The sequence below is a fragment of the Tasmannia lanceolata genome, unplaced genomic scaffold, assembly GCF_043159265.1.
Source record: "Tasmannia lanceolata isolate RefF3 unplaced genomic scaffold, GAP_Taslan_0.1 ptg000002l, whole genome shotgun sequence".
NCBI classification, from domain to species: domain Eukaryota; kingdom Viridiplantae; phylum Streptophyta; class Magnoliopsida; order Canellales; family Winteraceae; genus Tasmannia; species Tasmannia lanceolata.
This window is the reverse complement of record NW_027518679.1, coordinates 41,517,969-41,545,122: the sequence shown is the minus strand read 5'-3', so window position 1 is coordinate 41,545,122 and position 27,154 is coordinate 41,517,969. Positions and strand designations below refer to the sequence as shown.

General features: G+C 41.5%; 1 protein-coding gene across 2 annotated transcripts in view; it reads right to left on the bottom strand.

Moving 5' to 3' along the window:
• Positions 1 to 27,154, bottom strand: part of LOC143873033 (plant/protein (DUF810)) — a 97,397-nt gene that overhangs the window by 49,658 nt on the left and 20,585 nt on the right. For both annotated transcript variants that reach the window (XR_013247773.1, XM_077376781.1), the window contains exons 13-16: positions 20,701 to 20,775; positions 20,102 to 20,182; positions 8,897 to 9,082; positions 8,632 to 8,790 (exon numbers count right to left, since the gene is read on the bottom strand). Coding sequence is in view for 1 of the 2 variants with exons in the window: in XM_077376781.1 (XP_077232896.1) it covers positions 8,632 to 8,790; positions 8,897 to 9,082; positions 20,102 to 20,182; positions 20,701 to 20,775 (501 nt within the window). In the remaining variant the exon portion in view is untranslated. The remainder of the gene's footprint in view (positions 1 to 8,631; positions 8,791 to 8,896; positions 9,083 to 20,101; positions 20,183 to 20,700; positions 20,776 to 27,154) is intronic.

Here is a 27,154-nt window from a genome sequence, read left to right as displayed (position 1 = left end):
TGGAAATTTTCTCTCAACTCCCCCCTTGCACCAAAAGCTATCTTCACAAAATGAGACCATAGGAGATAATTGGGCCTATGTAACCTGCCAGTTGTAAGCTTCATCCCTGACATCACTATGATATCGGAAAAACTAGTTTTACTATAACTCATTATTGAGACTCATGGTAAAAAAAGACGGTAACCAGGGGCGGAGCTACATGTAGCATAAGGGTTCAGTTGCCCCTGTTGAGTTGGGCCAAATCCTTAATAGGCCCAGCTCAATTGGGCCCAGCCCCCTTTAAAATTTGAAGGCCTGCCCCCCTTATGTATAAGCCTGTTTAAGCTTGCCCCCATATGCATGAATCCTGGCTCCGCCAATGACGGTAACTTATCTGCACAAGTAATACCAGAGGACAGCAACCAGTCAACACATTGAAACCCATGGCCAAGGCAGCAACCAATACAGTAGACCCTGATCCACTCAATCAAGGCAGCATGTAGAATATACAAGAAAGGAAGAACAACTCAAGATTCATGAAGAGGACAGAAACCAATCACCACAAACAAAAGAACAAAAGATCCGCACAAACGAGGCCGCAAGTTAACACCAGCTACGGCAGCACAACTCTCAGCAGACAACAGAAATATGGCAGCACACGAATAGGACTGCAGCTCTCTATTGTCACTTATATGTGAAGCAAATAACATATAACCCACTTGAGAAACATAGGCCACATTAACAGCACAAAGACTAGATCAAGCTGGTAACAACTCTTAACTTTGATGCACAGGGGTAGCACACAGTCTTCTCAGTCCCAACTCTGCCAATATTCCTTCTCGGTTTATCAGTAAAAGACGAGAACAATCAATAGCTTACATCCAGGCATGGAAACAAAAAAAACACATGGGTTTTTTGTGCGACAAGAAAAGAAAACCATACAGCTTGGTACCAAAACCAGTTCATGGGTTTTCTACGCACAAGGAAAGAAAACCCTACCTGTTAGAATAAGCCTATGGGCATTTTAGTCGTTGTACCATCTCTTTAGTATATAAATAAATGAGTGAGGGGGGAGATACCTCAACTCACTTTTCTCTCTCTCTCTCTCAACATGGTATCACCAGAGCCCTAGGGATTCTGATCCGTAGGGAAACCCCGTAGCCTCCATCTTCTCCGTCTCTCTGAAAACCCTAACCCTTATTCTTCTCTATCATCTCCCCGACCCTAACCCTAACACCCCCCCCCAACGCCACCAGCCCCATCCTCCTCTCACCACCCTCCCTAGGCCCCCACCACCCTCTTGCCCACCTCCTCTTCCAACCAGCACCCTCTCCCCACCCCCGCCCATCCAAGCTTTCGCCCCACCTCCAGACCCCCACCCCCCTCGCCCCTCACCTTCCACCCTTCTAGCCCCTTCTCCCTCACGTTTCCAGCCCCTCTCCCACCATCGCCCCTCACCTCCCCTCCCTTCCAGCAATTCCCACCCACCCCTTCTCCCCATCCAGCCCCTCCACCCCTATCTCTCTTCAAAACAGCCCCTCCAGCCCCTTTTTCCCTCTTCCGCCCACCTTTTTTTTCCATTCACCCAGCCCTTATCCCCTCCATCACTCGCTTTCCAAAACCATAATCCAAAAAAAATCCATAAAACCCTAATTCTTTTCTATCTTTATCCCTTGATGTGTTAAATTAATCTTCTTATCTTCCTCTCCCGCATCTTCCTATCTTCTCTATATCTTCTCTATGGGCTCATCTCTGCACTTGTCTGTCGCCCGTGAGACCGCCCTATGAACCTCTCTATTGATTAGTTGGTTTCATCATTCATTTTTTCCACTTCTTGTTGTAGCCGTTGGTGGTGGTCTCTTCGTTTGTCGATATTTGCTGTCCCTATGGATCTTCCTGTCATTGTTGATCCCTCTATTGGCATGACCACCGAGGTTCGTGCTTCTACCACACCCTCGGCCTCTTCTTCTTCTTTGTCTTCTAGCTTGGCACCTGTGGACAATTCTTACCCACAGCTGAACATTGCCAAGTTTGATGGAACCAACTACCTGCCCTGGAAGGTTGCAATTGAGACATACCTTCTTGGACGGGGTAAGGTGCGTTTTCTTCGTGAGGATCCTCCTTCGCCTAAGGATCCTATGTATACCCGTTGGGAACAGAAAAATGCGTTGATTAAGAGCCTTCTATGGCAGAGTATGACTCCTGACATTATTCTACTCGAAAGGGGAGATACGCACGGTATTCACTCGTTCTGCAGAAAAGTTGGCTAATATCTTCACTAAACCATTGAATAAATCAAAGCTAAGTGACATTTGTAACAAGCTAGGAATGTATAATTTATACATTCCAGCTTGAGGGGGAGTGTTAGAATAAGGCTATGGGCATTTTAGTCATTGTACCATCTCTTTAGTATATAAATAAATGAGATACCTCAACTCACTTTTCTCTCTCTCTTTTCTCTCTCAACAGTACCAAACCTAGGGTTTCTCAAGAAGAAAAAGGAAATCAAGATGAAGAAGAGAAGACGAAGGGAAGGGAATCCGTGGGAGTTGAAAATCAAACCCCACAACTCCCATTGCTTTATTAAGTACACTCTGTAAGAATAAGCCCATGCGCATCACAGTACTTGTACTCTTCTCTTTAGTATATAAATAAACTAGTGAGGGGAGAAAACCCTAACTCACTTTTCTCTTCTCTCTATTCTCTCTCAACATGGTATCAGAGCCCAGGGTTTCTGATCCCTAGGGAAACCTTTAGCCTCTACCTTCTCCATCAACCCTAACCGTAACGTCCTCCCCCATGCGCATCACAGTACTTGTACTCTTCTCTTTAGTATATAAATAAACTAGTGAAGGGGAGAAAGCCCTTACTCACTTTTCTCTTCTCTCTATTCTCTCTCAACATGGTATCAGAGCCCTAGGGTTTCTGATCCCTAGGGAAACCTTTAGCCTCTACCTTCTCCATCAACCCTAACCGTAACGTCCTCCCCCATGCGCATCACAGTACTTGTACTCTTCTCTTTAGTATATAAATAAACTAGTGAAGGGGAGAAAGCCCTTACTCACTTTTCTCTTCTCTCTATTCTCTCTCAACATGGTATCAGAGCCCTAGGGTTTCTGATCCCTAGGGAAACCTTTAGCCTCTACCTTCTCCATCAACCCTAACCGTAACGTCCTCCCCTATCTTTCTCCCTCTCTCTAACCCTAACCCTAACCCTAACCCTCCTCTTCTCACCCCCACGCCTCCTCCCATCTGCGCCGACCTCTCCCCTCTCTCGCCCCCACGCCTCTCTATCTCCCCGCCCCTCTCCCACCCTCGTCCCTCCCCTCCACCTCCTTCCAGTACCCGCCACCCCCTCTCCTCCCTTCCTCCAGCCCTCTCGCCCCCTCTCACACCCTCGCCGCCTCTCCTCCCCTCCTGTCCAACCCGTCCCTCCCTCCCCTCCCCTCCCCTCCCCTCCCTTTCGTCAAGCCCCCCTCCCCCTCTCACACCCTCGTCCCTACCCTCCCCTCCCATCCAGCCCCTCCCGCCCTCCCCTCCCTTCCGTCCAGCCTCCCCACCCCTTCCCCCTTTCAAACCAGCCCTCCGAGCCTCGTCCCCCCGCCCAACCCCTCCCCGCCCCTTCCCCTATTTCGTCCAGCCCCCAGCCCCTCCCCCGCCCTTCCGTCCAACCCTCATACCCCCCACCCCTCGCTTCTCCGACAACCATATCCCACCCAAGCAATTTTTTTAATTCAAAATACATAAAACCCTATTTTTCTATTCTCCTTTGATGTGCTAAATTAGCCTCTTTGTTCTTCATCTCCTGGTTCGCGGTCTCTCCTCATCTTCTCTATGGTCCATCCTTGTCCTTGGCTCGTGAGGCCGCGATATGAGCCCTCTCCTTGATTAGTTGGTTGTCCGTCGATCTCCCTTTTCTTTTTCCTCTCTTTGTAGCCGTTGATTGTTGGTATATCATCTCTCCAGACTCTTGTCGTCCTTATGGACCCCCTGTCATTGTAGATCCGTCACTTGGCATGACCACAGATACCGTTGCGGCTCCAACACCCTCGGCTACTTCTTCCTCGTCTCATCCTCCATTGTCAACTGTGGAGAGTTCTTATCCACAGTTGAACATTCCAAAGTTCGATGGCAACAACTATTTAGCATGGAAAGTTGCAGTTGAGACTTACCTCCTTGGACGGGGTAAAGTCAGTTTTCTTCGTCAGGACCCTCCTTCGCCAAAGGACCCTTCTTATACTCGCTGGAACAGGAAGATGCGTTGATTCGGAGTCTTCTATGGCAGAGTATGACTCCTGCCATCTATTCTACCATGATACTCCTCCCGACTACGAAGGAGATCTGGGATCACACTGCTGCGACCTACTCTGGAGTTGAGAACCTCACCCGTATCTGCTCCACTTACTCCGAGTGGATGTGTCTGCGTCATGGTGACATGTCTCTTGAGGCTCACTATGGACAATTCATTTCTTTATGTCAGCAGCTTGACGTCTTCCTACCCCTCACCTCTGATGTTAATGTTCTCCGCCGCTAACGGGAACAGATTCGAGTTGTGCACTACCTTGAGAGCTTTGGCCCTGAGTTTACTCACATGCGTCATCAGATTCTCAGGTCTGGCCAGATTCCGTCGTTGCACGAGGCCTACTCTCGCGCTCAGCAGTGCCTTGGAGAGACTCCCTCCAAACTTCCTTCTGACAGTTCTGCCCTCACGGCATATGATGGTGGTACTCGGCTTCCCAGGGGTGGTGGTTCTTTTTCTCGTGGTCGTGGTCGTGGTGGTCGTGGTGGCCGTGGTGGGGGTGGGCGTGGACGCCCTTATTGTACCCACTGCCAAGGTGAGGGTCACATGATTAAGACTTGCTACACGCTACATCCAGAGCTTCGACCACGACGTTCAGCACATCTTACCACTACTAGCCCGTCTAATACAGCGCCCCCTGCTCTTGCCTCTACTTCTGCTAATGATCCATTCACTTTTACAAGGGCAGATTATGAGGAATTACAGCGTCTTCGACAGAGTGCCTCCCAGGCCACTGCAGGCTTCCCCAGCCATGTAGTTCACCTACGACCTTACTCTCTAGCTCAGGATCTTGGAACATTGACTCAAGAGCCTCAAATCATATGACTGGTAACTCGTCTCAACTCTCCTCCTTTCGATCATTTCCATCTGATTTTCAGTCCATCACTTTAGCTGATGGTTCCACTACACCTATTACGGGGATTGGGACCACTTGTCCTTCACCTCACCTTCCATTATCATCTGTCTTGTGTGGTCCCTAAGTCTCCCTTTAGTTTATTGTCTGTACGTCAAATTACGAAGAACCTTGCTTGTTCTATCTCATTTTATCCTTCTTACTGTGTTTTTTAAGATATTCCGACAGGGAGGACGATTGGATCGGGACGTGAGGTGGATGGACTTTACCGCCTTGACTATAGTCCTTCTACTTCTATAGCTTTACATAGTTCAGTGGATACCTTCCAGTGGCACTCTCGACTTGGTCACCCATTACTTCAGCGCCTCCGATAGACATCTTTAGTTCCTGCTTCTGTTTGTTCATTTCAGTGTCAGTCTTGTGAACTCGGGAAGCATCACAGAGTGTTAGTTGAGTCGATAGTCTATTTCAGCTTGTTCATTCTAATGTATGGGGACCTTCTAAGGTCACGTCAAATAATGGATTCAAATATTTTATAGTCTTTATTGATGATTATTCACGCATGACCTGGGTGTACTTACTAAAAGATCGATCTCAAGTGTTCTCTGCTTTTAAAAATTTCCACGCTGAAATAAAAAATAAATTTGATTGCAGTCTTAAATGCCTTCGCACTGATAATGCTCGTGAATATTTCTCTTCTTCTGATGGTTTCCAGGACTACCTTTCCTCTCAAGGCATTACCCATCAATCATCCTGTGCCTACACGTCTCAACAGAATGGGGTCGGTAAAAGGCACTACCTTCTTGAGGTGGCTCATACACTACTCTTTCAGATGCAAGTCCCGAAGACCTTTTGGTCTGATGCCATTCTCACTGCCTGTTTTCTGGCAAATCGTCTTCTGTCTTCTGTGTTGAAAGGTGATTCTACATATCATTTACTATACCCACGATAGGACCCATTTCCTCTTACGCCTCATGTTTTTGGCTGCGTATGCTTTGTTCATCATCTGAGCTCTGGTCGGGATAAACTCGATCCTCGATCAGAACGGTGTATCTTTCTGGGATACTCTCGTACCCAGAAGGGCTATCGGTGCTACAGTCCCCGTCTATGCCGATGGTTTGCCTCAGCCGATGTTACGTTCTTTGAATCAGAATCCTTCTTCAGTCCTGGCTCATCTCCAATCTCCTCCAATTTGGAATCTGAGGTGTCCATTTCTCCTCTACATCTTCAGGACATTTCAAGTGCTCATTTACCATCTCCTTCTCCTTGTCCACCTGATCAAGTCGAATCTTGTATTCCCAGTGTCGCCCCTCCACCTATTAAATTTCAGTATCAACGCCGCCAGCAACACGGTAAGTAAGCACAGCCGCCTCACCCCGAGAGATTGTCCTCATAGGCAGAGATTCCCCCATCCTCTACTCAGGTAAACTCCTCTCGTGTAGTTGTATCTGAGTCGCCTATTGCTTCCAGGACTCGTTCTCATTCAACTACCCATCCTATCTCTAATTTTGTTTCTTATGATCATCTAACTCCCACTTTCAAAAGCTTTGTGCTCTCTATGTCTTATGCTGTGTTACCACAATCTTTGGATGAGGCTCTTAATCACCCAGGATGGCGAGCTGCCATGGACCTTGAGATGAGTGCTTTGCATTCTAACCATACGTGGGATCTGGTCACTCTACCTGCTGGGGCCCAACCTGTTGGTTGCCGTTGGGCATTCTCCATTAAATATCTACTGATGGCACTGTTGAACAACTCAAGGCCCGTTTAGTGGCAAAGGGCAACACTCAAACTTTCGGCGTGACTACAATGAGACTTTTTCCCCAGTTGCGAAGATACCTTCGGTGTGGGTTCTATTGTCCTTGGCCGTCAATAATGGCTGGCATCTTCACCAGTTAGATGTGAAGAATGCCTTTCTGCATGGCGACCTCGTCGAAAAGGTGTATATGGAGCAACCTCGAGGATATGTTGCTCAGGGGGAGTTGTCATCTTTTGTTTGTCGCCTCAGGAAATCGTTATATGGGTTGAAACAATCTCCACGTGCATGGTTTAGCAGATTCAGTGAGGCAGTTATGAGGTTTGGCCTCAAACAGTGTGTCGTGGATCATTCTGTATTTAGCCATCAGTCCTCAGCAGGATGCATTATGTTGATTTTATATGTTGATGATAGCATTATTACGGGCAGTAACTCAGGCGAGATTCAGAAGCTAAAGGCATTCTTACAAAGAGAGTTTGCTACAAAAGACTTAGGACGCCTCAGATACTTCCTTGGGATAGAAGTGGCATACTCCTCTACTGGGTTATCTCTATCACAGATGAAGTATGTTTTGGACTTGTCGGAGGAAAAAGGAAATCTTGGCGTAAAACCTGTGTCTACACCTATGGATCCAAACGTAAAACTAGTTCCAGACGAGGGTGAATTGTTGCAGAATCCTGGTAGGTATACGAGGCTGGTAGGTAAGCTCATATACCTTACTGTTACTCGTCCTGATATATCCTATGTTGTTGGAGAGGTTAGTCAGTACATGACCTCTCCTCGCACTTCACATTGAAGTGCAATAGTTCAAATCCTCAAAGTATCAGAAGGGTGCACCAGGAAAGGGTTTACAATTCAAACGTCATGGTCATATGCGCATTGAGGGGTTCTCTGATGCTGATTGGGCTGGATCTCCTGCTGATAGGAGATCAACTACAGGATACTGTACCTTTGTGGGAGGTAATCTGGTCTCATGGAAAAGTAAAAAACAGGACGTCATTGCAAAGTCAAGTGCTGAGGCAGAATACAGAGCAATGGCTCATACCAGTACCGAGATCATTTGGTTGAGATCTCTCCTGTCTGAGATCAGTATTAAGTTTCCTTCGCCTTCACAGTTGTATTGTGACAATAGGGCTTCCATCTATATTGAGACAAATCCAGTATTTCATGAGTGGACGAAACCTTTGAGTATAGCAAAGTTGAGTGACATTTGTAACAAGCTAGGAATGTATAACTTATACATTCCAGCTTGAGCGGGAGTGTTAGAATAAGCCCATGGGCATTACAGTAATTGTACTCTTCTCTTTAGTATATAAATAAACTAGTAAGGGGGAGAAAGCCCTAACTCACTTTTCTCTTCTCTCTATTCACTCTCAACACACTCTAACAGTAAAAAATTACAATATATACCATTAGTGATGATGGTTCCATAATAACACACTATTCTAACCACACGAGATCCATATACATATACACACTAGGTTCAGAACCATTTTAACAAAGGGAAAAAGAGAACAGATAGTGCAGGAAAATGATTATCAGCACCGTATAACGAGGGAGACCAGTTGAAAGATGAAAGCAAAAAGATCGCCAACCAGGAGTTAAACATAAGAGAAGATTGAACCACAGCTAGGGAATATTAAATATAGATCAGAAAAAAAGTAAAAGATAAATAAGTCTTGGGCTCTTGTCAGAGTTTTATCCCAAGTAAAGTTCTAGATGCGCATCACACAAATTTCTCACCTGGTATAGAGTTAATTTTGTCCTGCAGTAATCTTCTTTAGTTTCCTCTTCACATACAGATGTAATAACTTCGATTACATACTTCTCTAGAGTATCAGCTGCCGGAAATACTGACACGACGTCCTCCGTAAGATGTTCGGCACTGTCAAGAAAAGGTTTCTGATGGAACATGTTTGAGTAAGCTCCAAACAGCAAAGAAACAATTCACACTGTACTGGCAAAGGGACGTAATGAAATATTTAGCCACGTTATAAGACAAACTTACCAGTTTGTACCCATAAAGTTTATGAATAAGACAAGCAGAAACAACAGTTGCTTTTGGACTCCAATGCAATAAAATTGGCACGAACATGGCTGACTCTTTCTTCAGAAGTTTTTTGGACTCTTCCGCAAGTGATGCTAGTGCGTGCTCGGGAGCTGTGTCAGCCCTAGCTTCAACTGCCTGCAAAATCTGCAGGTAACAAATGAAACATAACATTTTGTAAATCCCTCCTCCAACGAGCCCTTAAAAAAAATCCCTTCTCCTACGAAAAGAAACGTCTGAAATCAGTAGCACTTGACAAACTTTGAACCTGTCTGGAATTGTGCAAATTTTACAAAAGTAGGTATCAACATGACATACACGCATAAACAACTTACAGATCTCAGATGAAATTTAGCCTACTCATGTTTTGTCCAAATTCAGTAGCAGGTAAGCACAGGCTTTCACCCACAGATAAGGAAATCAGTTCTGGCAAGCACATAGCACATAAACAACTTGCGTAGAGAAAAAAATAATGACAAATAGGTAAGTCAAAGTTATATACATACGTGCATTACTGTATATATTAATGTAGGTGCTAACTCTCACATTAAGGGTTGAGACTCTTCACTTTTAAAGAAATTCTCTTACCCCGAAGGCCCTAACATAGGTAAAAGATAACTTTAACCCTTATTTATTCCTGCAACAACCTCATAAATTATCATTTCAACTAAGGAACATGCATGGACATCCCCATTATAGAAGGCATTTCTCATATTCTTTTCCTTACTCAAAACAAATCTAAAATGTATTGTAATACCAGGCCCCGTGATCAGAATTTTATTTTTTTTGTGGGTGTCTTAATCAAATTTGAACATATTCTTTTGCTAAGGCTGTAAATTATCAAGATGGGCACAAGTTTAATTAAAAGGCATATTGGTGTCGATTTTAAGTTCTTTTGGAAACTTAGTGCGTATGTTTGTTTGGCCCTTGTTTTCAGGTTGGTAATTCACCACTTTCACTTAGAAGTTAGAAGCTTCCAAATCCTCCTACATAACAGGTATGAATAAGGTAGGTGACAGCCATTTGACTTGTACTTTTAAGCAACTTAGAATTTGTGCATGTATCTGTTCTTTATTGAATGTGGAAATGTATAGATTGATGTTTATTCCTGGTTGAGATAAATGGACTTGTACCTCATTTAGTTATGAGGGATATTGCTTTATAAATTGTTTTTGTTCGTCAGAAAGGTAAATATTTGAATGTTAATGGAAAAGGAGAATCAAATTATTGAACTGCTCTTATGATAGTGAAATTTGAACTTATGATTGTAATTGTAAACAACGTGCATGGGGCATAGAGAATATGGGGGGTTGGGCGGCGTTGATGTCGTCATGGGATTCTTAAATCCAAAGCCAACATGAGCCGAGTGCGGAGCCTTATGTTGGTAATGTTCTCCAACGACCAGGAGTAACTGGGGCGGTATGGCGAAAGCATATTGTAAACAAGACCCACACGACCACTACCAGTAGACGGAGGGGTGGATTGGCGTGGGGGCAAGGTAGCGGGCTGATCTGGGGACACCATAGGACCTAGAGTAGCCATCTCATTTATTCATAGTGTTGAATAACATGTAAGGGTAGATTAGGCATTAGACATATATTAGAGGGTATTACTATCTTTGTACTCATATTGCCTTAGATGGGCCTATATATACGTCATATTCATGAGGAGCTCCCTAGTGGAGACTTCCCATCTTCTTCACTCTTCCTCTCTCTAACCCTAATTTCATTTCTAACATGGTTTCAGAGCTTCAGGGCTGATCTCAACAAAAGGAAAGAAGAAGAGCCATCCTTCATCTCCCCGCCACACTCTCTTTATCTATCTCGCAATATCTTTGTCGTATGTATTTTGTTTTCTTTTTTCCGGTTTGGGTTTTTCGGGAAACCCTAAAATCTCTCAAACCAAATCCCTAAAATTTCTCATTCCTAAAATCTCTCTTATTCCTATCGCTGCCTCTCTCTTGCACAACCCTTTGTTGCCTCCTTTTTTCCGATTTTGTTTCCCTATTTTTCTCTCCCATTCTCACCGCAAATCCCCCACAATCTCTCCCCACACGCGTTGTCCCACTATCTCTCTCTCATACTCCTCTATTTGTTGTAGCATCTCTATCCCTTTTTCTCTCTTGCTGTCAAAGCCATAAGACCCCTTCTTTTTTAGTTATGGCAAAACCCTTTTTCTTCTTAGATCCCTAAAACATAAAAAAAATCTCATATTAGTTTTCGGGTTGCAGAAAACCCTGTCGTTTTTCCTTCTTGTGAACCCATTTTCGGTTCTCCCTCACTCTCAATTCTCCATTCACAACCCACTTTGGCTTCCTAAATCTCCATTCCAACCATTTATTCTCTCTTTTCTATATTTTTTGGCATCTTTGGCCCTCCACTCAAAACTCCCAATCTCAACTCACAATCCCAAATCCCTTTTTTGACCATACTTTCTCACCACCATCCCATTTGGGGAAGCCCAATGGCTCCCAATACACCAAAACTCTCTCCAAATCTTTTTATTTTCTATTCCTTATGGTTGTTATCCAAGGCGCACACTAAGTATTCGCTGAAATGTCCGAGAAAGGTGTGGTGCCTTGGAATTCTTCTTTAATGGTTGTTGGTGTTGTTGATTTTCTTTTGTTGCCTTATGGTTGTCTTCTTGTCATCTCTTATCTCTTTCTTTCTATTGTCTTCTATGTCATTTGTGTATGTGTTTTCCAAGTGTTTGGTGAAATGTCTAAGAATGTGTGGTGCCTTGATTGTCTTCGTTTCGTTGCAAGTTGAAGGTATTCAACCTTCAACTTGAGGGGGAGTGTTCTCATACAGTTCTTTGTTGTTCTCATGTAGTTCTTTGTGTCTTTTCTTTCGAAGGAGTGTTGTTATTTCTCTTGATATTGTCGTCTTTGTTGTCTTCTCTTAAGGGGGAGTGTTAGTGTTGTCTTCTTGTTAGTGTTCTTAGTATTGTCTCCTCGAGGGAGTGTTGTCTTGTTTTCATATCTCTTCGTGTTGTCCGGCTTTATGCCTTATCTCTTCGCGTTGTCTTGATATTGTCCCCCTTGTCTTGTCATCTTCGGGCTCTTGTAGTTTCGCCCGAGGGGGAGTGTTGTTGTGCTCCCTACTCAGTCTTGTCTTCTCGACTTTATGCCTTATCCCCTCTTTTCCGGGCGATGGTTTCCCCATCGTTGGTACATTCTTTTCAGGCGACGATGTTCATGCCGCCGACCTTGTCTCCAGACGATGGTTTTCACATCGTTGGTTGGTTATATTCTCCCTCCTTTTCTGGCCGATTGCTTCCATATCCATCGTAGGTCGGCTCTCTTACCGGCGACGGTCTTTTCTCGTCGAGCTCTCTTTTCTGGGCGATGGATTCCCCATCGTTGGTCAGCTCTTATCAGGTGACGATGTTCATGCCATCGACCTAGTCCCCAGACGATGGCATCCCCATCATTGGTTGGTTTATCTTTTCCCTCCTTTTCTTTTCATCAGGCGACGATGTTCATGCCGTCGACCTTGTCACCAGACGATGGTTTCCCCATCGTTGGTTGGTTATCTTCTCTATCTCTTCTTCTCTCCGGGCGACGGTTTCCCCGTCGACCTTGTCTCCAATGGTTTTCCCATCGGTGCTTATCTTTTATTGGCGTGGTGCTTGCTTAGCTAGTGTTCCTGCTCGTGGTGCTTTGCCATTGCTCACGTGCGCACCTTTGGTGTGCTTTTTTTCTCGATGGATCATTGTTATTCCCCTGTCAAGGTACACGGTTCGATCCTTCGTGGTTCCAGACTTATTTGACAGGTTCTCATTCAGGGGGAGACCCTATTGTGACTGCTCTCGCCGTAGTGCTACTTCAGGGGGAGCTGTTCTTTTTTTGTGACCGCTGATCTCGATGATCGTACTCTCACAGTGGCCGTTATCTTTTGTTATGCTTTCCTTATGTACTCACCACACCAGCTTGAGGAGTGTTATACCAAGCTAGATGTGTGTATGAGATTATGTATTTTTGGTTATTTGTAGTTGTTATTGTAGTTTTCTTTGAACCAAGCTGGAGTTCCATAGCTTATACGCTCCAGCTTGAGGGGGAGTGTTGAATAACATGTAAGGGTAGATTAGGCATTAGACATAGATTAGAGGGTATTATTGTCTTTGTACTGAGATTGGCCTATGTATACATCATATTCATGAGGAGCTCCCTAGTGGAGACTTCCCATCTTCTTACTCCTCTTCTTCTTCCTCTCTAACCCTAATCTCATTTCTAACACATAGCATTCATATCATTCATATTTTTCATGATATTATCTCTTGATGTTCTGTTAGTATACCCTGATAGCGTAGTTTCAAATTTTTATTGGATTTTGCTGTATATCTGATTCATGCTTTTATTTCTATATTCTCTAAGGAATGGAATTTACATGTTTTAATTTTAATGCTATTTATTTGTACTAGTTGGGCTGACGAACCCTAGATAGTTTTTTGAAACTAATACCAAAATACACCCCACAAGTTTTGCGATTTTGGACGATGACGAGACAAATGCTAACGGGAAATCCTAGGACAGAGGGCAGAGTTGCCAGTTTGGCCATGTGGCACTGACGGTCAATCCGTGTCATCTTATTTTCATTTGCATTATTCTAATGTTAGTAGTTTATAATTTCAAACAGAAATAGATATTTAGTATTGTTTCACTTGTGAGTTGTATCATGTTTCTTCTGTGGTAGCAGTCCGGGTTTTTGAATAAAAATACCTCCAAAAAAAAATCCTGGTCATTACATGTATAAGTTAAGAAAAACAAAAAAATATATCATATGAACCTCAAGCACCAACTTTATAACTCTCCATGGAAAATATAATACAAACCTCAAGCACAAACTATATAATTCACCATGTGGGCTTCATGATCTAATGGTCATAGGCAAAATTTTGATTTGCAATTTGATCATGATTGAAATGAAAACATGTCAATTTCGGATGCAAATTTAGGTTGAAATATTGTAAAAGTACGGAAATGTGTGGAAACATATGTAAATGATGGACATTTTATATGAAACTTTAGAAAGTGCTAGGATAAGCACAAATACCCACGCAAAAACCAACATATAGGCAAAAAAACAACCTATAATGGTTTAACTACATCGAACACCTAGTGACAATTATTATCATGCAAGTTTGATAATTCAGAACATACCATATATCACATTTAATTCATATAAATATTTATACTACGTATACACTACATTTCAAACACTTTACATACACTACATTACAGATGAAATTCATATAAATATAATTATGTAACAAATCATGGTATAGTATACTTCTAACACACTTTATCTTGGTTCAATCCTACATAAGGAAGGAAAGATTGAAGAGGATGTTAACCACAGAATAAGATCAGGTGGATTGAAGTGGAAGCATGCTTCAGGAGTTCTGTGCGACCGTAAAATACCTGCCAAGTTGAAGGGAAAGTTTTATAAGACAGTTGTGAGGCCAGCCATGATGTATGGCTCAGAATGTTGGGCCACCAAGAATCAGCATGTGCATAATATGTGTAGCGGAGACGCGAATGCTTAGATGGATGTGTGGCCACACAAGTTTAAAAAGAATTAAAAATGAAGACATCCGTAAAATGGTGGGGTTGGCACCAATTGAAGAGAAGATGAGCGAGCACCGCTTAAGATGGTTTGGGCATATCCAACGTAGGCCTTTGGATGCTCCAGTGAGAAGAAGTGACTCGTGCCAAGTTGATGGAATAAAAAGAGGAAGGGTCAAACCGAAAACAACTTGGGTAGAAACAGTGAGGAAAGACTTGATGGATAGGAACATAACGGAGAACATGACCTTGGATAGGAGAGAATGGAAGAAAATGATCCATGTAGACGAACCCAACTAGTGTTAGGATTAGACTTAGTCAATTTGAGCCGGGTAGACTCTTTCACCTTCTTCATGAAAATTTTCTAAAGAATTCATTCGCCGACCCCAACTAGTTTGGGACAATGGCTTAGTTAAGTTGAGTTGAGTCGAGTTATGGGAAGAATTAACCGTAGTCAGGACTAAGTGGGGTCATCCGTGGTGTTTGGGGGGGGATTTTAATGAAGTCAGATGGGTGGAAGAAAGGATGGGGTGCAGTAGATCCAATCAACAGATGGGTGACTTCTCAGATTTTATAGCTAGGAATGAACTGATTGATATACCTTTGTCGGGGGCCAAATTTACTTGGTCAAGGAATTCCAGGAAGAGTCGGATTGATCGCTTTTTGTTTTGCCCAGAGTGGATATCCATCTTTCCAGACTCCTATCAAAAGGCTCTTATTCATTCGGTCTCGGATCACTGCCCCCTATTGTTGGATCCGAGATTGGGTTCTTAGGGTCCTTCCCCTTTTAGATTCGACTTGGCTTGGTTGGAAATTCCTAGGATGGTGGAGTTGATGGGGGGATGGTGGGTATCTCACCAGGCAAGTGGGGCGGCGGACGTTGTCATAGGGGAAAAGCTCAGAGCGGTAAAAAAGAAACTCAAAGAATGGAACTCTAATAGACTGGGGGAACGATCAGGAAGGAAATCGTTGTTATTAGACCGCATTCGTGAGATCTCTGTGTCGGATGAGGAGGGGATTGTTGCAGAGGAAGAGTTGTTAGAGTTGGGTCGTTATAAGGACGAACATAGAAGTCTTCTATTGCAGGATGAAATATCTTGGAGGCAGAAATCAAGAGCTTTATGGTTAAAGGAGGGGGATAAAAACACAGCTTATTTTCACTGCATAGCTAGTGCGAGGAGGAGAAATAATCATATAGCGACGCTTGAGGTTGACGGTGTTCCTTCATATAATCGGGGTGTCATCACCAAGGAAATTCTGGATTTCTTCAGGTCTTTATATTCCTCGGAAGTCTTTGTGAGACCAGTTTTAGATGAAGTGCATTTTAAGGTTCTAGACGATCACAGCAGGTGTGCTCTGGAAAGGCCTTTCACTGATGAAGAGATAGAGTCTGGCGTTTTTTCGATAGATCGCGATAAAGCTCCTGGGCCGGATGGTTTTTGTCTGGCTTTCTTCCAATCTTGCTGGGAGTATGTTAAAGGGGACATCTTTACATTTTTCAAGGACTTCTTCGAAGGGTTGGAGCTGGATAGAGGTACTGGAGCGCCATTCATAGCTTTATTGCCAAAAACTAAAGGAGCAGTGAAGGTCTCGGATTTTCGCCCTATTAGTCTAGTTGGTTGCCTTTATAAAGTTTTGTCAAAAATTTTGGCGGACAGGCTTAAAGTGGTTCTTCCTTCCATCATCTCGTTGAATCAGTGTGCTTTTGTAAGTCAGAGGCAGATTCTGGATTGCTCTCTGGTGGCCAATGAAACGGTGGATTGGATGTTTAAGTCGGGTTCTGCGGGTGTCGTGTGCAAACTTGACATGGAAAAAGCGTATGATAGAGTTGAATGGCATTGTTTGGACCATTTCCTTGGGAAAATGGGTTTTGGGAATCGTTGGCGGGGATGGATAAAAAGTTGCTTATCGTCGGCGTGGTTCTCCATCCTAATTAATGGTTCTCCAAAAGGATTCTTTCGATCGACTCGAGGCTTGAGGCAAGGGGACCCTTTATCTCCTTTCCTGTTCGTTATCGTTGCTGAAGCTTTGAGTCTCTTAATGGAGAAAGGCAAATCCGTGGGATTAGTTGAAGGGATTCAATGCGGACCGAACGGCGTTCTTCTGTCTCATTTACAATTCGCAGATGATACCCTTTTATTTAGTTCCCCCCAGATTTCTAAAATATTGAATCTTAAGGCTGTTTTGAGGTGCTACGAAATCATCACCGGTCAAAGATCGAACTTTTCAAAGTCTAGAATGTATGCTGTGAATGTGGGGGAGGAGGAAGCAAAGACTTTGGCGAATCTAATGGGATGCCTTTTGGATAGGTTCCCTTCTTCTTATCTTGGGCTTCCGTTGGGAGGTGGCAGACCGAAAATAGGTGTGTGGGCACGGGCACCCATTGTGGAAAGAATCGAAAGGAGACTAGATTCATGGAAAAGGAATTTGGTATCAATTGGGGGAAGATTGACCTTGATTAAGGCCGTGCTGTCGAATCTTCCTATTTACCAATTATCATTATTCAGGTGCCCTGTTTCTATTGCAAAGAGAATCGAATTGATTCACCGGCGGTTTTTGTGGGGAGGTTCAAAAGAAAAAAAGAGCTTATCTTTGGTCTCCTGGGAAGATGTTTGCAAGCCGGTACTTGGCAGAGGTTTGGGGATTCGTAAGATCAAACAGGTTAATGACGCTCTCTTAGGGAAATGGCTGTGGAGGTTTGGCGAAGAACAGACTCAGTTATGGGCGAAAGTGATTAGTGGTAAATATGGCACAGGCATGGGAAATTGGAGTTCTCTTAATCGATTCAACAAACCTGGAGTGACACTGTGGAGGGATATTATGCGTTTGAGTCCATGTTTCGACCGCGGCATAAGATATAGAGTATACTCGGGGGATAGAATTTCTTTTTGGAATATGGTATGGTGTTCTGTCATCCCTCTAAAAGATTTGTTCCCTGATTTATATGTGGTGGCCAGGGACAAACAAGCTTTAGTCAAAGATTGCTTTAAGTTTCGGGCCAATAAGGTGATATGGAAGCCATTGTTCCGCAGAAATTTCTTCGACAGGGAATTGTTATCGTTGGTTTCTTTCCTTCAGATATTGGAAGACAACTACATTAGTCCAACTGGGGCGGATAAAAGGATCTGGGTGTGGGACACATCGGGTTATTTTTCGGTAAAATCTTTCCACAAAGGCCTGTATCCGTGTGCGGCAAATCGGTCTGTGGCAAAAGTGTGGAGGATGAAGGTTCCTCCTAGTATATGTTTTTTCGGATGGAAGGTGATTCAAGGCCGTATTCAAACGGTAGATTTTTTGAGGGCTAGGCATATGATCATAGTCAATCATTGTGCTATGTGTCTCGAAGCAGAAGAATCGGCGGAGCATTTATTTATCCATTGCAAAGTCGCTCGAGTGGTATGGGGAAGGGTTCTGGCGAGATTCGGCATCGAGTGGGTTTTCCCTTCCCAAGTTAAGGATCTATTTGAGGGGTGGGTGTTTACTCCATGGAGGTCAAAAGGTAAAGTTTTGTGGTCGATTTCATTACTGGCTACGCTGTGGGTTTTATGGTCGGAAAGAAACAATCGGATTTTCGAGGGGCGTTCATCTTCTTCCTATTGCCTGTATATCAAAGTAGTTGTCTTATCGATTTCTTGGGCAAGGTCTTTGCCCTTGTTCAAATTTGTTTCGGCTTTCGACCTGTGGGCGGGATGGAAAGTGGTCTGCAACAGTCAAATACCCACTCCTAGAATCGCTCAGCAATGGGTCAATCCTCCAGTAGGTTTTTATAAGCTGAATTTTGACGGATCAAGCTTGGGTAACCCTGGTCCAGCTGGGATCGGGGGCGTCTTAAGGAATTCAGAGGGGGATGTTGTGCAGGCTTTTTCCGGGCCGATAGGTGTCGCCGATTCTACTGAAGCTGAAGTCAGAGCCGCTTATCAAGGAATCCTAATGTTAGGAAGCGAGAGGGTAGCAAACACTATCGTGAAAGGAGACTCTGTAAATGTCATTCGGTGGCTTAAGGGTTCGGTAAATCCTCCTTGGAGATTTCTTCATTTATTCGATGAAATAAAGGATATATCGGTCGGATGTTCGGTGGATTTCCTTCATATTAGGAGATCTGCCAATGCAATCGCTGATAGTTTGGCTAAAGCGGGTGTGGTAAAGCAGTCTCTGGAGCTTTATGACTTTCTCCCCCCTTAATTTCTTATTGTATTGTTTTCCTTTTTTCTTTTCCTGTGTGTAGTTCTGGCCTAGTTGGGGGGGGGGGGGGGGGGGGGGGGGCGGGAGGTTTACTTTCGGTCCTTCCCCTTTTATTATATATAAGTTACCATTCAAAAAAAAAAAAAAAATGGCTTAGTTAAGTTGAGTTGAGGTGAGTATACTTCTAATACACTTACAGTTTTGGTTTCGTTGAAACATGAAACAAGCATCTTTCTCAGGATTGAGGATTTCGATTACCCTACAGGTGGACAGGCGTGTGCATGGCCCCATAATTTAATTAATATTTTTTAAAAATTCTAGAATATTCAGAAATTACACTCCAACTGAAGAATGTTTATGTCCAAAGTCCAAACAGCTCTACCCATGGTTAGCAAAATTCGGTTTCAAACAGCATTTTTTGGAAAAAAAAAACGAGTTCTGCAGGTTCAGCGTTTAATACTCGGTTTGAAACTTTTACAGCGGAAAAGGTTTGGTTTTTTTTTTCTTTTTTGAGGAAAATGTCTAAAACGCATTTTAGACCGTATTAAACACATTTCTTTGGCGAACTTTCAAACTCTAACCTGCCATATTTTGTAAGGCTCATTTTTTATGCCCAGTTTTCAGCTAAAAATGGGAGTCAAATTTTTTTTAAGACCGTTTTACGTCGAAAGAAACAAAGCATAAATAACAAAATTTTAGACATATTAAATGCGATTTTTCATGTTTCCATTTATTAGACAGTTTTTTTTACTATGGTTTTTTATCCAATACCATATTAAACCCGGATTTTTCCTATCCCATCCTTTTGCCGAATCACATGTTGCTAACTATGATCCTACCTGTTGGGTAGCCCCATATGCTTCTTTAAAACTACTTTAAATCTAGCACGATGTTAGCTTTTTAATATGGTTAGTTTCTGTACATATAACACATTATACTATTTATAGTGTGAAATCATCCTATAGAGGTATCTGAAAGCAAGGTTGCAAAAAATATTAGGCCCTGCAATTTAGGTATAGTTTTTAGCAGTTTCACCCAGAAAATTTTCTGTTTACCTACGCTATGAAGTCTAGGACAACATTCAGCCTCTATGATCAAGATAATTTTTTTATGAAGAAAGATGCGAGGCACAGTTTGCCTGTTTGATAAAATTCTGCGTGCTTCCATGAATGTATATGAATCTAAATCTTTGTATATATGCATGCATGCATAAAGTATGTATAAATGTATATGAATGCAGTATGCATATGTATATACACATAGGCCTGCACATAATTGTATGCAGCATACATGTATTGCTGACTTTCTAGAAGGCAGTGAAAACACCTTGAGCACAAAAAACTTTAGTGGAAATGAATGAACTAAAGGTTCTTCAAAACCATGGCATCGTCTCAAGTCTCAACTAGAAAACTGCTCACCCTTGCAAATGCATTTTTCATGGAAGATGAGATATATGCTTCAATCTGCTCTCCATCTGTGACTGATCCTGACTGCATAGCCTGGAAGAAACAGGGAACAGAGTTACTCTTAACTTTTTGTAGGAAAAATATGCAAAGGGAATATGAATTACATTACTGAACAGTTATCTGATGGATGAAAGTGGGTAAGTGGATAGCTTTAAAGGAAAGTATGTTTTACTTCAGAAAAAGAAACACCGAGGAGTTTTAACCGTGATACAAAGAGAGCAGCTCAATACTCTTTTCACATAGTTTCATATGCATCAGAACAAAGGTTCAAGGTTCAAAACTCCTTGACATTTAAAATCCACAAGTAATGGCCAACCCAAAAGAGGAGGGGCCACATGTGCCACGTGTAGGGCAACCCTAAAAAAGAGGGGTCACACGTGAGGGGGAGTATTAAAGTATAAAAGATTAAATAATGTGATCTCCAACAGCTTTAGCTTTTGGAGTAATTGGTAGTTTCACACACACAATCAGACTTGTATTAAACCATATCTGCTCATACTAGTAACAACAGAAGATCACAAGAGACAGAGAGAGAGAGATGAATGACATACTTGCCCAGGTTCTTCCAACATCAGTCTTCGAGTAACCATTGCAACAGTTATTATCCCCTCCATCATAGATAATCCCTACAAGTTACGAAGGAAATACCTGGGTGTTATAATTCTTTAAGGGCACAAGACTAGCGGATATTTCATAGAAATTCCATTCTGAACTCTCATATATAGTGGGATAAGTTCAGTTAATTCTTTTTTAAAGGGAAGCATGTTAAAACTCCAATTGCTTGAAAAATGAAAGAAAAAACCAAAGCCCCTTTGTATTATCAGAGAAACATAAGTAGCATGGCAATAAACTATGTTATGAAATATTTATATTTATATTTAAGCAGTCCATACAGTTCATAAGTAATAAATAATCTCATATACGAGAAATAGAAAGGGTAAAATTATTATTTTTTTCCTTTTTCTCTTCCTTTTTTCTCTTTCTTGGAAAATGAAAAAAAGGAATACTAATAATGACTTCAGTAAGATAAATGCAAATAAGCACATCGTCAAAATGGAAAGCACTTCAGTAGATAAGGATATGTTTCATAAGGTGTGTACATATAGTACTAACCCATGATTTTGTATAATCTTAAGCACAAAAAGCATGAAATATTGCAGGTGTCTAACCATGTATAGAATTTGGTAATTAGAATGCTAACTCGCCAAAGCAAAAGTTCCATCTTAACAAATAGAACAATGAAATGACTAAACTATCAAGAAGAACAATGAGTTACGCAAATGATTTGGTTTGTAAAAATATAGTGATTTGGCATGGCATGGCATGGCTGAGTTGTAATTAATTCTTTTCCTCTTTTTCTTTTGTTTTGTTTTGCTTATTGGGTTTTGGTTTGTACCGTTTTCTTTTTTAAGTGTTATTTGTTCCATATGTCTTAATTATGTAGTACACTCCAATATATCAGAATTTTATTTTGTTAGAGGATGACCCACCGAGTCATGGCTGGCAGAAAGAGAAGTCCCTATAGAAATGGTGAAAACCATAATTAGCTAGATTTCAATGAACCGAATAGAGGTGAAGGAAATGTGGCCATGAAACCAAATACAAAAGGGTTGCATGTTCAAGGAGACAAGTGACTCTTCAAGTGCCAGAATTAGAAGTGGTGGTCAACAAATATCCCAATCTCAACAACAACAAAGGAAAAGGAAAAGTTATTATTGACCCATTGCAGACGGAGAGTGATAAATGCAACAAAGGGCGTAGTAATGATGGTAGCCCTGCTGTGGTGATGATGGCTGTCGTGGTGAGGCTGAGGGCGAGTAGACCCCCCTTCACACCATACATATGGTTGGTGAACAATGATTGGTGGAGGTTGGGCATAAGAGTATCACAAATGATTGTGAAACTGAGTAGCCTGAGCCTGAGCATCATGATGGCAGAGGTATTGGGGCTGTCGTTCCAAAATTGTACCTTACATTTGATGAATTATGATCCCATTGTGGTTAGCAACTCTTTAGTGGCCCACATTCCTTATTCATGAGAACAATTATGAGGTAAATTGTCAGAGAAGTGTCAAACTAACAAAAATGGAACTATAAGCATCTCAAGCCATGACTCTTAATAGTTTATATAATGAAATACTACTGATATTTGAAAACCCGCACCAAAACAATACAAGCTTCACGACATCGTAGGCAAAGCCTAACTTCTATTCACCAATGTTAAAAAAGAGGCACGGAGAAAAGAGTAGACTCAGGAAAGTCAATGATTGGCTTGGTCATCTTTTTCAGTAACTAGAGCAAGCCAAAGAAGATTTGGATTGACTTGGTAGACCAAAACTCGGACTCGGGCAAGAACAAGACAAAGTAAAAACCAAGTTGACTCAGGTGAATCGATGATTGACTCAAGAAATTTTAATGTGCATTAACCACATTACCAAGTGGCTTGTCTGCAAAACTAATTCCAAGCAAGCATACCACACATGGTATGCCTTGGGTCTCTGGCTGGACAGTCCCCCCTGATAGGAAGCAAGGGCACTCTCAATAACTCCAATATTGGTGTGGAATGAGGATGGAGGATGGTCCACCGTCCACGTGGGAGATTTATTAGCCACTAAGGCAAAGTATTTTCTTTTGTTGTAAGGGAGGAGAATTAGTCCTTATAGCTTATTCCATTAAGTGATCAAAAGATGGCCAATATCACATCATGTGACAACAGAATTAAGTTATCAAGTGACCAAGGTAGTCCACCTTGCAACGAAAGGGAATAGAACATATTTTCATGGATTTGAATGGGCCATATGATCAAGTCTAGTTAGAAAAGCTTGTTTATTTCAGTTATCTATTATGTATAAGTGTTTAAGTTTTCTAGAGTTGTTTACCATATTATAATTGGACTAGAATTCTATAGGGAGTTTATTCAGATTTTCATAGGGTTTGAAACCTGTAGAAATTGTAAAGGCCTTTTGGCCATTTTAGCTACTAAATAAATACTGATTTTCCAATTGCTTGTTTGCTTGGATGTTTTGCCTTTGTTTAAATTATGATACTTCTAATTTGGGAGTGATGCCTAGGAGAAACCTAGCGTGATTCCAGGTATACCTAGGAGAAACCTAGCGTGATTCCAGGTCATTGTTTCTTGCTTCTTCCCCGTGCTCTTCTTTTTCTCTCTTTAATTTCCAGTTGTTTGGAACCTGCTTCTTTACCAACCTTCAATCTGTAAAACCCTATTAAAGCATCCATTCCCCTAACGTCCACCCTGCTGACCTACCATGCCCTTGCCCCCTCTCCTCCAAACCAGAACTTCACTCATAGACTGCCAATAGCCTTAGGTCACCCTAAACAACCCAGAATTCTTACCAGACTCAAGATATGTTCACGAAACCTGCAACCCGAACCCCATCAACATCCAATCCTCTGAAACCATGCAACATCCAGCATTAACCCTAACCATAACCCCACCATTCTTGATCCCTTATTGGTTCAAGAACATGTCCAAACCCTCGCCTAATATCCAAAAACACCAACGAAAGCCTCAGTTAACTTGCAAATCCAAAATCCTCAGTGAACAGCCCTGGTCTTGGTTTGTTACTGACTCAAGAGGACTATTAAACCTTCTAGAATTATTAGCCCCACTCCTACCTACTCCCCATACACCAGTCCTTGATCCTCTTAGAAACCCATTGGTTAACCTTTCTTAACTGTCACAGGTTTACTACACCAAAAACATGCCATCCTAACTTAAAACAGTTGTAAACAAATGTTACCTACTCTCCCTTACTATCCTCACCCCCCCCCCCCCCCCCCCCCCCTCTCAAAACCCAATCCAATCATCATAGATCGCCAATTTGTCAACCTAACAGTCCACTCTCAGCTCAACAGTCCCCTCATAGTCATACAGACCTACTGTTACAGTCCTAAGAATCCATTATTCACCATATTCCTTAGGCCCTGTGAATTTACAATTAAATTTCCCAACAGTCCAGCGCGAATCCACGACCATGGTATTCAGGCCTATTCATAGTTCATATAGAAAAGAGCAAAAATGGAATTCTAGCCCCAATACCAAGTAAAGATACAAATCCTAATTAAATCTATGCCGTAGATCTTTCAATCAAAGATTAACGGCTAGATCTTCGATTTTGAGCTTTCCCAGGTAGGATATGTAAATTAGATATTGGATCGATCCCCAATCTTTAAGATTCTTGTGTATTTCCTATCCTGCATTAGATTAAACGATCTTAAAAACCTACGGTTATAGTGTATTTTCGTTACTTTTAGTATAACCTATTTTTGGGGCATCAAATCTTTTCCGTTCGACATGATTTTGGTCCCGGTAAATGGGTATTTCGAATACCTATCCAACGAACCCAAGATTTAGCGATTCGGACGTGATTTGAATAAGTTATGACCTTTTTTCTGTTAGGGTAAAGCAAAGTTGCGAGTTTTGTCTTATTAGGCAACTTTTACAAATCCTAATTAGAAACCTTCTTGAAATAAAACTCTAGGCTAAGTTTATAAATAAACCCATCTATAGTTATTTTTAATCACCTAAAAATTGAAGGAAAAGGAAAGAAACAGAGAAGAAGAAAATCTACGGTTTTGCATCGATTGGTTTTTGGTCTTCGAGTAAGTGCCCGAAAAGCCAATTTTGTATTTTTGGGTATAAAATTGATGTGTTTTTGCTTTTAGTATTTTTGGTTGTTCAAATTAGGATTTTAAATGTATTTCGCATGGATCTTGATTCCTTTTGAATCAAGAAAAGAGTTTTTTATTTTCTTTTTAGGGTTTTTAATGTAGAAATCATATTTTTCTTATGTGAAACTATTATTAAATCTATTTTAAAGTGTTTGAGGGTTTGTTTATATATGTTTTAACCCACACGTGTGAATTAAAGAAAATTTTATCACTGTTTTCTCACAAAATCAGCACTTAAAAGTGGATTTTTTCCAAGATTTCATCAAGTAATTGCACTGAAAATTATATATGATTATGTTCTTTTAAAATCAAATCATACGTATAATAAGTAAAGCATATATGGCCCCTTTCCTTTTGAAATCAGACCATACGTATGATTTATAAGTATATATGGTTGTTTTCCTTTCGAATAGAACCTTACGCATAGTATATAAATCATATACAATGGTTTTTTCTCTGTAAAAATTGCACCTATGTATGAAATATAATATACATAGCTATCTACTTTACAAAACAGCCCATAAACGTGACTTATAATGTGTGTGTATTGATTTTCTTTACACAGCAACCCATGCGCATGAGGTGCAAAAGTGGATATATGTTAGTTTTCGTAGTAAAACAGCCCACTTACTTGTGATACAGCCTATCTCTATTTAAGATTTGATATATGTGTGACTAGCCTCTTTATGAAACAACCAATACGAATACGAAAAAATGCGTACATGATTTGTTGTTTTTACAAAACATACCACTTACCCTATATTTGAAGAGTGTATACTTGGTTTCCTCACATGTCAGTTCATACATATGTTTTGGGAATGATTTTCGAGTAATAATAATAATTACTTAACGATTTTAATGACCGTAGATTTCTCGACAGTGCTTGTGTGTATAATCTCATGAGATATTTAAGTGTGACCTATTAGGTAGCCTTGAAAATAATCTGAAAGGAACGAAGACCCAAAATAAATAACATACCAACTAACTTGGAATAAATGCTATATGATAAGAAGCTTAGAATGATTTTATATGTGGTCTCATTACAGGTTGATTTTCATCACATTCTCACTTAGGGATGTTTCAGCTTCCCCACATTCAAAAATTCCAGGCAAGTGATAGTGGACTCTCATAATAATGGTTCCTTTAATGGTTTTGATATTATAGTTATGTTCCTTATGTTCATGCATCATATTTCTGTACCTTGGAATTTCAAAGAAAAAAAAGACGAAAAATCTTATGCATATACTCCTTCTCGTTGTATGGTAACGTTATTGACCTATATATATGCGTGGTGTGTGTGTGTGTGTGTATATATATATATATATAAAGACTCATGCTTCCACCCGCTTCGGCCAGATGATGATGACTTGGGATATATACATATGATGATTCGGATTTGAGACCGTATACTTTCGTATATGATGTGATTTTTTTCAGTACCTATCTCTGTTTTTTTTCCACCTGTAAGAGGTTTTGATTCTCGCATTATTTATCTCTACTATGATCCATTGATATCCTCTTTGTTTGTTCTCATGTCTTTTGACTATCGTACCCATACTCTTATTTCGATTTCCATATCTCTATTCAAGTTGTAGCCTATTCTGTTCATTGACATAAGGATCATTGTTATAATCTTCGAAGCACGAAGCGGGGGCAGAGGTGGGGAAGCGTGGGGTCTAGAAGAGTCTAAGTTTGGGAGCACTTTATATCTTTCAAAATTCAAGTACATCAAAAAAATAATAGTTTATAACCATTTTCATATGTTCCTTTCAAAATTCAAGTACATCTAAAAGCTAATTTCTAACCATCTTCACCATCTTCATTTGTGTGCACTCGTTCCTCGTGCCTTCTGAAGATGCACAAGCCTTTGTGCTTGCTCCAATGAAGTACTTTAAAGAGTTGGAGGAGTTTGATGTAAGGAAGTTGGTGGTGGTGGGAGCGGCACCCGGAGAGAAGGTTCCTGCTTCTTAGGTTATAATATAATTTGATTACTGTGCACTTTTATTATGTGAGCCCACTATGAGCTCATTCTGACTCAATTACTACAGTTCTTGTAGGTTGACATGATGACATGAACACAAATAAGGGAGCTAAAGGGATCGAGGAAATAGTGTTTGGCCATGTGGCCTTGTCGGGCAAAGTGCCTTTACTTAGTGAGTTGTATTGGGTTTCTGTTTGAGTCCGCTTGTTTCCCTTTTGGGGTAGCTTTTGGATTTTAGGATTTTAGAATTTGGAAAAGAAAAATTCATGTCTAAAAAAAACGGCCCCAAATCCGGGTCGTTACAATTTTACAATGATTTTACTTGGTGAA